Consider the following 13,002-nt stretch of genomic DNA (forward strand, 5'->3'; position numbering starts at 1 on the left):
GAATCAAGTTTATTGTCACTGACATATCTTGTGAAATTTGTTGTTCCGCGGTAGCAGTAGAATGCAGTACATAAAAAATTAAAATGTTACAATGAAAACATAAAAAAATAAATAAATAGTGTAAAAAGAAAGCAAAATATTGAGGTAGTGTCCATTGACCATTCAGAAATCCGATGGTGGAGGGGAAGAAGCAGTTCCTAAAACATTGAGTATGGATCCTCAGGCTCCTGTACCTCCTCTTTGAGGTACTAATGAGAAGAGGGCATGTCCTGTGTGGTGAGGGTCCTTAACGATAAACATTATTTATTGAGGCATCCTCTTTTGAAGATGTCCTTGATGGTGGTCTGGGGAGTCTTGTACCATGATGGAGCTGGCTGAGTTTACAACCCTCTGCAGCTTTTTCCTATTCTGTCCTTTGGAGCCATGTTACCAGGTGGTATCATTTAACTCGGCTCAAACTTGGCAATGTTATTGATCTTTATAATCAAAGACAATACAACATGGCGCTAAAATTTCCCAAAGTAAGATTTATCACGGAAACACATTTTTTTGCCATTGCAATTATCTAGATCAAAACTAAGATGGCGGTAATTGTGTTTTCATTACAGCCATGTGATATTGTACAGCAGTGTTTGCAGCACAGAGAGAAACTGCAAGCTCATTTGATGTTGCTCCAAGAGAGGAGAATTCAGCTGGAGAGTCAGCAAACTGTTGATAGGAACCTGGAAACCCTTCAACAACAGCTATGTGATCTCAAAGTAAGTAATCTATTTTCATATCTATCAACAGTCTTGAATTTAAAGTGTGATTATTGCAATTTTGAAGTTAAAAGCTATAACTGCAAAGTATTGATATCTACAACCTACAGAGGGTGGTGAATCTGTGGAATTCTTTGCCACAGACGGCTATGGAGACCAAGTCACTGGGTATGTTTGAAGTGGATGTTGAAAAGATTCAGATTTAGATTCATTTATTTATCATGTACAGTTAATGCATCATTTGCATAAACAACCAACACAATCTAAGGATCTACTGGGGCAGCCCACGCGTGTCGCCACATATTTTGGCACCAAGCTGCATATCCAATAGTGGGGGAGTCTAGGACCAGAGGGCACAGTATCAGAATAGAATTGTGTCCCTTTAGAACAGAGATGAGGGGGAATTTCTTTAGATAGAGAATGGTAAATTTGTGGAATTCATTGCCATAGACAGCCATTGAAGCTAACAGATTGGGATATTTAAAGTGGAGGTTGATAGGTTTCTTGATTAGTAAGGGTGTCAGTGGTTATGGGAAGAAGGCAGAAGAATGGGGTTGAGAGGGGTCATGATCGAATGACGGAGCAGAGTCAATGGGCCGAGAGGCCTAATTCTGCCCCTGTGTCTTATGGCCTTCAGGTCTTATGAAAATATGATGCAGTGGCAGAACAGTTGTAACCTGAGGAAATGGAATTATGAAACTAAAGGAGTGATTGCAAAATGGGAAGGTTCCCATTCAGCAAGTTAGAAACTGGAATCTGAAAAGGAAGTAATTTAAAAACAAAGAAACAAGAGGGAGTGGGGAGAATGGAACTTAATAACAGCTTTACCTAAGGGTTTGCACAGAAATGGTCTCCAATACTGTATGGTGTAAATTGCATGAGTTTAGTGAACTGTGGATAAGTAGATGGAGATCTGGAACAGCTTTCTTAATGCAGTTATATTATGAAGTTCAAATTCAATTGTCAATCAACCATACCCATGAATACAGTCAATCAAAACAGTGTTTCTCTGGGGCCACAGTGCAAAACACAGTACCAACAGTGACATACAGAGCAGGAACATTTAACTACAATAGCAGAAAAACATGCAGTCACGAAAAAAATATATAGCTCGAGTCCCTGAGAGCCCTGCCCTGTATATTGATGGTGCATGGGATGTTGTCCTGGAGCCATGTTTCTGCAAAAACAAGCACACAACAGTTCCTCATCATGCACTCGTGCAGCCACAGACAAATGCAATTCATCTTGTCTTCTACCGAGCAAGACTGGAGAGCAGCACCGATGGGAGGGTCCAGTCCCCAGCCCGGGGGGGTCCAGTCCCCAGCCCAGCAGGGACTCCAGTGCGCCCACTGTACTGCAGCTCTGGCATCTCCTCTGGGCGGATCCAACTGGCAACCCCACTGCATGAGGGCCTGGTCTCCGCAACAACCGATTCTCCAATTCTCCCTCACTCCCTCACTCCTTTAAGTTTTTTTTTAATCACTTCCTTTTTGGATTTCCCTCTATAACTTTTTGAATAAGAACCTTCCTATTCTCCATTTACTCTTTAGTGTCTTTGATTCCATGCCCTCAGGCTGTTGGAGTACTGGCAGAGAGGAAGAGCCCATTCTAATGTTGCAAGCATTAGCTCTACTTCCTGTAGGCTTTGTGCTCTGGCACCTCTCAAACACAGATGGGTGGGAGAATTGGAGGGTGTTTTTAATTGTAAAAGAGGTTTTATAAGATAAAAGTGAGGAAATCATAAGGGAAACTAAAGCCAAGGGCTATCAGAAATGAGATTTTCTTATTTCTCAGAGATGATATTTATCGGTTACTTTGGAAAGAACTTAATTACCCAGGAACAGAGAATGAGGACACCCCAGAGATTATGCATTAATGGGGCAGCAGGAAACACTGGAGAATGAAGGACAGGAAGGATTGACTGACAGGAGAAGGTGAAAAGGGTCAGAGAGGGGCTGGTTTGGAATATGATATGGACCATATAATGGACTGCCTGTGTGGTAAAATTCAGTGCAGTTTTGCATCTGAAAAATGTATTGACTTGATAAAATTTGCCTTTTTTCTAACTCCACCCCACCCCACTTTGACTCTTCCCCACTCTGCCTGATAACCCCCCACTGCACCATCTGTTTCACCCTGTCTGATTCCACCTACTGCTTTTCCAAGCTCAGCCTGCTCTTCTACCTGTCTCCTCCCCACTCCGCCTGTCGTCCCCCCACTCCCCCGTCTCCTTCCCTACTCTGCCTCTCCTCCCCACTCTGCCTGTCTCCTCCCCACTCCACTTCTTCCCACCCAACAGCTGCACTCCTCCCACTCCACCTTTATCTTTGCCTTCCAATTTAGTCTTTTCTACTCGGCCTGATTCTCCTGTCTTAAGCTGCCTGACACATTTTTCCTTTGTTTCTCTCCCTCTCTCTCTCTCGCTGTCTCTCACTTCCTTTCTCTCTCTGTCTTCCTGTCATTCTCTCTATCTCTCTCCGTATTCTCCATTTCTCTTTCTCTCTGTCTCTACTTTTCCTTTTCACTCTCTTTCTCTCTCCTCCCCAAACCCACACCCCTGCCCAACACCTCATACCCTTCTCTGTTTCTTTTGCTGTCTCCTACTGCTTTCTGTTTACCATTCTCATGAACTTTTCTTGTTGTCCCTTTGGAGGAATGTGTAACAACACCCAGATGTGGTAACAAGTGTAAGTAACACCAAGGAGCTTTGCAAATTGACTGTGAACCTTTTCCCAGTTACTGAGGTGTGAACTGGAGGAGTCGGTCACAGGCAGCCTGCGAGCAGCAGAGGATCTTCTGGCGAAATGTTGTGAGAATAGTAATGAGGTTTTCCTGAGGAACTTGGAAACGGATTGTAAAGATTTACAGGCTGCTCTGGGGGATGTGGTGGAACTTTGCTCAAGCAAGGCTGAGGCCCTGGGTTGTGCCATTGAAGAAGAAGAGGTAAGTTGCAAAGATTTCACAAATAATTCTCTTTTAACCCATGAAGTAAAACTCTAGCACCATTTTAGTTATTATGATGCAGATGGAAGCCCCATCCTAATAGTAGCAATCCTGTTAGTGCTGTTCCCCTGTGGCCCCATCACTTATTCAACTCACAAGTCCGACTCCCTTTTGATTTTCCTTTTACCATGTATCAATTTAGAGCAGACAGTTAACCTACCAACATGTGGGAGGGAATCCAGCGGAAAGCCACGTGCTCGTGGGGACAACGTGTGATCCTCACGTAGACAGCATTGAAGTCAGGATCAGATCAGAATCACTGAAGCTGTGCAGGAGAGGCACTACCCGCTACATCACCATGCCCCCTTCTGGAACATGTCCAGAATTAAGAGTGTCTTTTTATTTCATGTGTGCTGAGCCATTGCATTTAACCCAATGTTGAATATTATAATTCAGTTTCCCCAAAAGTCTGTGAATGTCTTGAGGACTCCTGACCCCCAGTGCCTAAGGTTGATGGATTTTCGTCAGTGTTGAGGGATATGAAGGTAAGGTGGGTAAATGAAATTCAGATACACTCAAAGTGCAAAGTTGAAGGAAAATCTGTTATCAAAGTCTGTACATATACAACCCTGAGGTTAATTTTCTTGTGGGCATTCACAGTAGAGCAAAGAAATACAATAGAATCACTGGAAAACTAAATAACCAATGTGCAATTGAAAACAAACTGTGCAAATACAAGAAAAAATAATAAATCATTAAACGAGTAAATACTGAGAACATGAATTGTCGAGTCCTTGAAAGTGAGTGTGTAGGTTGTGGAATCCATTTAGTGTTAATGTTAATTACCCATGGTAAGCAGAGCGTGAAAGACATAGCGGTAGACAGCTTTAAGGTGCATTAGTTAATGAACTCATTCATTTGAGCTGATTATCAGCCTTTGCCTATGTTAACGGCCGACTTTTCGGCTGCATCACTTCATTACCCCCGACTCAAAATGGTTTTAATTTCTGCTCTCATTTTCATCACAGCTAAAGATCAGGTTGTCATACCAGGAGCTCCTTGCCACACTGGAAAGCCTTTCCTGCCGCATCGAAGAAAATGCGGCCACCTTAGAGGCCCTCTGGGCTGAGCCTGCCGGTGATGTGGAAGCTCTCCAACACTGCACACAGCAACACAAGGCAAGTCTCACTGACAGCTGCTGAAGCTCCAGAAAATGGGATAATCCAATCCCCTGCTTCTTGATAATGTTAACTGATGGATAAATATTAGGTAAAACAGCAGAGAGAACTTCCTAGATTGGGCAGGCATTGTCTCAGTTCAATCAGTTTGCTTCAGATCGGAGTGAGTTTGTACCTCAATAGATAGTACTCTAATACAGTGATTCTCAACCGTTTTTTGGCCACGACCCCCTTAGGAGCTCTTCTCAGGTTCCAGGGCCCTTCTTTCAAACAGGGATACAACACGAACGGATAGACAGAAAATCACTTATTATTGAACACCAAGAAAACCTACCTTGACGTATAATATATCCAAACACATAATACTTTAAAGTTACTAGGCTAAAAAAGGCCTAGCAAGACACGCTGATCTTTGCAGAATGAAGTATGGCGATAATGGGTGCGAGAACCTTTGACTGAATACGTTGACCTGGTGCAGTCTGGTTCACGACTGACTCTGAAGTGAGGCTGTGTGGGAGGAGCTTAACCAATGAATTTACCATGTGCGCCAAATTCAAACGGTGTGCTGGAAAGATATTATAAGTAGGAGGGAAACTATTGACTCCAATGAAGGTTGCTGCTTGGGTATTTCATCGGTTCAGTTACCAGGGCCCCCATAAACCTTTGGGGCTCCCCTTCTCACAGTTTTCAGTCAGTGGCCCCCCGTTGAGAATGGCTGCTCTAATACACTTAGTTACTGTGTAATAATCTGAAAATACTGAGAGTTGAACCTTGAAACCATCAATTTGGCATTGGCTATCCACTGTTAAATTTATTTCTTTATGCTGTAGATATATTTTTAGCCTCAAATTGTTGTCGAATAAACCCAAAAGTTACGCAAACTCCTCAGCTGATCGGGCAGCATCTGTGGAGATAAAAACCAAGATAATGTCTCACGTTTGTAACCATTGATCAGACGCTGCAAAATGTTAGCAAGCAACCTGTTTTACGTTGCAGAGTTAAGTGGGGACAGGAGGAGAGAACCAAAGGGAGGATAGGTCATAGGGTTCAGAGCAGGGGGCAGGGAATGGAACAAATGGCAGTGGGGTTGTCTGAAAGAGAGTGATAAAATTAGCCTGGAGGAGAAGAAAGAGCTGGAAAGGAAAGAACCAAACAAACAAGATGATGGCTGAGATAAGGCTGATCATCTGAAACTAATGTGTCCTGGAGGTAATAATTTACCAAACTCATGTTTTTCAAGCTTGGCTTTGTCTTTGTCGGAACAGGGTGAAAAAAAGACCAATGACCAAGAAGCTGCAGTTGGGTGAAATGCAGAATTAAATGCAGATAGTGTTAACTGAAGGCTCACCCAGTTGGCTTTCCCCATAATCAAGGAATCCTCATGGAATTCTGGATTTGGGAGAAATGGTTGTCTACCAGGAGTAGACAAAAAAATGACTATTGTTGAATTAACTGCACATTGAATAATAATAGTAGAAAAGGTTGCTGCCAATGTGGCTTTGTTAAAACTTAATCCACTCTTCCCAAAATAGCCCTACATAGAACATGCACTTAGTGGCCACTTTATTAGGCTCAGGAGTAGGAATTGGTGGGCCCTATGCTGCTGTTACCCACCTACTTCCAGGTTCAAAGTGTTGTGCATTTGTAGATGTTCTTCTGCATATCACTGTTGTAACACATGGTTATTTGAATTACTGTCACCATCTTGTTAGCTTGAAGTGGTCTGGTCATTCTCCATTGACCTCTCTCATTAACAAGGTGCCCTCACTGGATGTATTTTGCTTTTCACACCATTCTCTGTAAACTCTGGAGTCTGTTGTGCATGAAAACCCCAGGAGATCAGCAGTTTCTGAGATACTCAAACCACCCTGTCTGGTACCAACAGTTATTCGCCATCAAAGCCACTTAGATCATATTTCTTTCCCCATTCTGATGTTTGGTCTAAACAACAACTGAACCTCTTGACCTTGTCCACATGATTTCATGCATTGAGTAGCTGCCACATGATTGGCTGATTAGATATTTGCATTAATGAGCAGGTGTACAGGTGTATCCAATAAAGTGGCCACTGAGTATAGAACATTATGACACAATACAGGGCCTTTGGCCAATGATGTTCTGTGGACTTTTCCACTGGAAACTGAGCTAATTTGAAAGATGTTCTTGAGTGGTTTTGGACCTGTGTGAGTAGAGCAGGTATTCTGACCAGTCAGGTCAAAGAAACTAAGGTATCCAAACTAAAACCAAAAAGAATAAACTTTATTGTTTAGTTCAATGCCAAATCATGTAGAGAAAACCAAATATAAAAAGTGGTTTAATAAAGTCCATGAAATAGTTTAAAATGATAAATACCATTTTCAGCAATGGTTAAACACTGAAAGAATAAAACTCTATCCCTTGTAAAGTGAATTTTTTGTGCCCGAGAGATTTTTTAACCTAATCAGCAGTATAAAAAAGTTTTTCAACATCTGAATCTATAAGTGTTCACTTTTAATGGTGTGATTAGTGGAGATGAGTACCACAGTCTCATATCCTTACAAATGTTTGCATGTGGTGTCTATTGGCTATGTACCTTTCAATGAGGCGGGATATTTTAGTCTGCAAATTTCTAATTTTCTTGTTAACTTGTCTACATACAAAGTGGAAATAGCCATCCAATTTACTTTTTAAATAATGGTGAAATCTCTTGGTCAATTTTGGCTGATGATTTTTATGTTTTTTGGTTCGCTGGAGTTCTGATTACCCATTTCACTCTCTTTTGCAGGATCTAGGAGAAGACTTCGCTGATATAAAAACTCAACTGGATAGCACTGCTTTTGACATCCAGGTCTTTATTTCAGAGCACGCATTGGATCTCCCTCCTGAGGAGAACAGGAATCTGCTCAGGCTTCTAAATAGGACCCAGACATCATTCAGAAATATGATGGAAGTAATATCAGCACAGATGAAAACATTGAATCTTAAGTTGCAAACCAGATTAGAGCAGGATGATCAGAAGGTTTGAGCAGTTTGATTGTGGAAAGTTGGCATGATGCATAAGAAAATCCTCTTTAGCATGCTTTTGTGTAGGTTGTTGCACTTGTTCACTTTCCAATACTACTTGAAGTCTCTGCACTGAAAATATGGTGATCAGGAACCTGTTGCAATATACTTGTCAAGTGGTGACATTATCCAAGCCAAACACCCTCTGTGGCTTCTGCCATTAACCCTTAGACTTGCCAGCTTAAGTTAATGTGGCAAAGATCTTTCACAAGAGATTTATTAAACTAGTTTATCACCAAGCCATATGTGATGATGTTAGGGCAGCTGGTCAGAGAGTAAATTTTCAGAAATGTATTCGGGGAGGTGAAAGAGGCAGAGAACATCAGGGAACAAGTTCCACAGGTTTTGAACCTTGGGAACTGAAGCATGGTTGTCAATGGCGATAAATTCAGACTCCTCCAGAAGCCATGTTTACAGTAGTGTTGTACCACAGGACAAGAGAAGGTTATGGAGATAAGAGAGGAGAGAGGAAATAGGGACATTTGAAATCGGTTGAAAATTTTATAATTGAGTCACTGCTCAATCAGGACCATAAGGCAAAGGAACAGATTTAGGCAGTTCTGCCCATCGAATCTGCTCCACCATTCCATCACGTCTGATTTATTTTCCCTCTCAACCCCATTTTCCTGTCTTCTCCTTGTAACTTATGATGCCCTTACTAATCAAGGACCTATTAACTTCCACTTTAAGTATACCCAAAGACTTAGCTGTCTGTGGCAAAGAATCCTTACCGATTCAACACCCTCTGGCTAAAGAAATTCCTCCTCATTTCTGCTTTAAAGGCATGCCCTTCTATTCTAAGGTTGTATCCCCTGGTCCTAGTCTCTCCCACTAAAGGAAAAATCCTCTCCACCTTCCCCTGCTCCCCCACTACAGGAAACACCTTCTCCATTCTTAAACGAGGTAAGGTAGGTCAGTATGCACGTAACAGTTAAGTCCTGATCTTTGACTTAGACCCTCCACACCGTCCTTTCTTTGCCTCATAAATTTCAAAATTGCGCTAAGTAACCATTCATGTCCACCAGTATTGATGTTGTAACAGCTACAGACACGTAATTATTTTAGAGTATAATGTCGCATTCTGAAGATGGCAACTCCTCAAACTCCATGGCTGCCATTGCTGGGTGGGATGGGGGCAGAGGCGAAGGGAGGTAAACTTCAATGTAATCTTGTTGTGGCGTACCACAATAGTTATGGTCCAGGTTACAGCAGAGACTTTGCCTTGTTTGAAATACCCAATGAACAAGGGATCAAAAAAAAAGCAAAGCCTGGAGTTTATGTTTTATGGACAGATTAATATTTGGAAGAATGGGGAAGGAAAATTGGTTTCCATTAAAATAGTAAATAATCAAAGGAAAAAGATTAAAGCTCACTGGCATAAGCATCAGAAAGGTAAAATTTTTAAAGAGAGAATTGTTATGACCCTCAGTACATCATCTGAAAAAGCAGTGAAAACAGATTTATTCAATACCTGGATAAAGATAAGGGCCTGAGTCTAATTAAATGGCCTTAGTGAAGAGTTTCTTGTGGATGTGATAGGTCAAGGATACTCCCCCTGTCCTGTGTCATTGTTGTCAGAAATAATTATCATTTATCTCTTAAGACAAAAATTTAGTTTGTCAATAAAAAATACATAGTGTAAATATATGCACATAGATGCTTAGAAGAAAACAGGCTTGAGCAAAGAATACTGACCCATCCTTAATTCCACCTTCTCCCATGTCTCATTATGTAAGAGCTAAGTAAGGCAATTGGAAGTATCTTATACTTGCCTTTTGAAAGAGTTTTCTTGGATGGAAGCTCCAAGAACTGTTAACCTTCACTTACATCCCGTTTTGTCTCTTGGGCATTTTGCATCAGGAGATCTGTGCCAGAATGAGTCCATATTTAAAGGGCATCGCCCATATGATTCACTCTAAAATAAATTACTTAGACCATAGAACTATCAGACATAGGAGCAGACAAGAGAAAATCTGCAGATGCTGGAAATCCGAGCAACACACACAAAATGCTGGAGGAACTCAGCAGGCCAAGCAGCATCTATGGAAAAAAGAGTAGTCACATTTCAGGCTGAGACCCTTTATCAGGACATAGGAGCAGAATTGGACCATTTGGTCCATTGAGTCTGCTGTGCCATTTCGTCATGGCTAATTTATTATCCCTCTTAACCCCATATTTCTGCTTTCTTCTGGTAACCTTTGACAGCCTTTCTAATCAGGAACCCAACAACCTCCACTTTTAATATTCGCAATGACTTTGCTTCCACAGCTGACTATGGCAATGAATTCCACAGATCCATCTTCCTCTGACTCGGGAAATCCCTTCTCATTTCGGTTCTAAAGGGATATCCTTCTATTCTGAGAATGTGCCTTATTGTCTTAGACTTACCCACTATAGGAAACATTTTCTCCACTGCCTCTCTATCTGGGCCTTTCAATATTCGATAGGTTTCAATGAGATTCCCCCTCCCCTCATTTTTCTAAACTCCAGTGAGTACAGGCCCAGAGCCATCAAATGCTCCTCAATCAATCACCCTTTCATTCCCGGGATCATTCTCATGAATTTCAGATTCTAATGTTGCATTCTGAAGATAGCAACTTCCCCCCAACTCCTCGGAGATGCCAGTGGTAGATGGAGGGGGTGGGGGGTGGGCTGGAAGCTTCAGTGTAATCTTATTGAGCTTCAATTTTTTGCAGCATGAAGTATATTGCAAATGGGGTGTGTCTTTATGCAAATGAAACAAGTAGTTATTTACATATGAACGATTATTTAAGCATGCCACTGCATGGATTCTGTAATTATTTAACACACAACAAATTGCCAAGCGCTCAGAATAGAACACTGCTTGTGGTGAAAAGATCTTGCACACTGTGACTAACACTGTTCTACAGACCTTTTACAGATGGCCACTTGCCGCATTTACTCTCTCGCAAAATCTCTCAAGAGAAAGGAACCTGGAGTCTAAGGCCATCTGAACAAATCAAATAAAAATGCAGCTGTTATCTTCCTCCTTGCATGAGTTCTGGGTATATACAGCATTGATTGAACTAACACCATCTGTGAGATTCATCTTTGTTTAATCTGGTTTACCTTAACCATCTTGTTCACCTGTTACCATGTTTGCAGCATACATTGGTGATGTAGTGTGGGACTTTATATTAAAAGAAAATTCTGTGTCGTAAGGAAACAAGGGGAATGTAAATAAAATACATGCTTTTTGCTGGCAAAAACAGGCTTTGGAAGAAAAACAAGAGGAATGTAATAAGAGGCTGCAGGAGATAACTGATCTACTGACAGTGATGGAAAACAAAGTAATCAGCTGTGACAGTGGGAAATCTGTTTCCAGCGAAAACCTAACGGATTTACAAAAGCATCAGGCGGAGCATCAGGTTAGTTGTACAGTTTGTTTTCTTACATTGGAGCAGGGATTCCCAGCCTGAGGTCAATCATAAAAAAGTCTGGAAACCCCTGCATTAGAGAAGTGGGAAGTGCATTAATTGACATGGCTGCTTGTTTCAGTGTTGCAATTTCAGTCTCAGACCACAGATCAAGATTGGCGGGGCAAGGATCCATTGATTGGCCACACTTATAGGTAGAACCTAAAGGCCGATTTATATTTGTGCGTCAAATGTACGCTGTAAGTACAGCTTAGCTGTGTACCCTACACTGTATTCTATGCCAAACCCTATGCCGTAGCCTAACGCGCGCCTCTCCCAAAATGTAACTACACATCGCGGCGACGCAGACCACAACAACTGTGATTGGTCCGCTTGGTAGCATCGCATTTCCTCCTACACTGCAATAGCTTCCCATTGGGCGACTGAAGGGCAGGGAAGGAACTCTGGCTGCAATGCTTTCCATAAAGCTTTACAGACCTCCGAAATTATGGAGGGCCCTGTGCTTGACGCCACTTTGTAGCTAGCTGCTCCAGCGTGTTGACTTCCACCTGAAGCTAAAACTCGAATGGTGATTGCCAGTGTCTGAGTATACTGTGCGTATGCGAAATAAATGGTTGGAGATGATGAACCAAATCGTCAAATCTACCTGCCGACATCCGAAAATATTTGAAATGCATTTGCTCGTCCGTGTCTCTCAGTGGCCGGACAAGCACAGAAAACTCACCCTCCTTCAGTTTCAGTCGCCATCGTTTGAAGTTTGAGTTACTTCGTGTTGAGTTTCAACATGAAGAAACTCAACACAGTGGCATAGAAGCCCTGCTGCCAGCTGGCGTTTTGGCAGTGAATTGCAGAGAGACGTAGACACACCAACGCACAAGTATAAATGCTCACAACGGCGTAAGTCCACTTGTGTAGGTTACGGCTTAAGCTAGTACGCACAAGTATAAATCAGCCTTAAATTGCTCAGCCGTTAGTGTCGTGTAAATTGAGGATCACTGTTTATTGTATAGATTGGGTTACACTTGGAGCATTACATTGCTGGTTACTAAACTGTAAAGATTTCTTTGAAGCAGCTTGGAAGAGAATAAGGAGTTAATATTTGATGTTGGAAGGAAGTGCTTTGAGATTAGGTTTGACATTGAAGATTAAATGTTGCTTTACTTGTTACATGTACATTGAAATATACAGTGAAATCACAGGTAAAGCACCCCCCCCCCCCAACCATTGAGCACATTTACATTAAACACTGTCCTAGGAAAGCAGCTTCTGTCATCAGAGACCCCACCAGGTCGCGCTCTCTTCTCACTGCTGCCATCAGGTATAACATAAAAGAGCCTCAGGACTTGCACCACCAGGTTCAAGAACAGTTACTACCCCACAACCATCAGGAACAAAGGAGATAACTATACACAATTTCCCCGGGATTAGAACATTCCTACAACCAATGATCTTGCTTTGATCTCATGCTCTCATTATTTATATTTGCATTTGCACAGTTTGTTGTTATCTGCACTCTGGTTGATCTTTCAATGATCCTGTTATAGTTACTATTCTATAGATTTGCTGAGTATACCCACAGGAAAATGAATCTCAGGGCTGTATATGGTGTCATATATGTACTTTGATAATTTGCATCAATGACCACCACAGTTCGAGGACATGCTAGGATCAGGAATGATTAAA

At 41.8% G+C, this 13,002-nt stretch overlaps 1 protein-coding gene across 20 annotated transcripts in view; it reads left to right on the plus strand.

Annotated features, from left to right (window-relative positions):
• Nucleotides 1–13,002, plus strand: part of dst (dystonin) — a 603,331-nt gene that overhangs the window by 338,618 nt on the left and 251,711 nt on the right. For 15 of the 20 annotated variants that reach the window (XM_072250685.1, XM_072250715.1, XM_072250746.1 and 12 more), the window contains 5 exons: nucleotides 609–758; nucleotides 3,495–3,701; nucleotides 4,730–4,879; nucleotides 7,644–7,877; nucleotides 11,155–11,310. In XM_072250685.1, the coding sequence (XP_072106786.1) occupies nucleotides 609–758; nucleotides 3,495–3,701; nucleotides 4,730–4,879; nucleotides 7,644–7,877; nucleotides 11,155–11,310 (897 nt within the window). The remainder of the gene's footprint in view (nucleotides 1–608; nucleotides 759–3,494; nucleotides 3,702–4,729; nucleotides 4,880–7,643; nucleotides 7,878–11,154; nucleotides 11,311–13,002) is intronic. The other 5 variants (XM_072250722.1, XM_072250745.1, XM_072250731.1 and 2 more) reach the window with 1 other exon arrangement.

This window comes from Mobula birostris, chromosome 2, assembly GCF_030028105.1.
Source record: "Mobula birostris isolate sMobBir1 chromosome 2, sMobBir1.hap1, whole genome shotgun sequence".
Lineage (NCBI taxonomy): Eukaryota > Metazoa > Chordata > Chondrichthyes > Myliobatiformes > Myliobatidae > Mobula > Mobula birostris.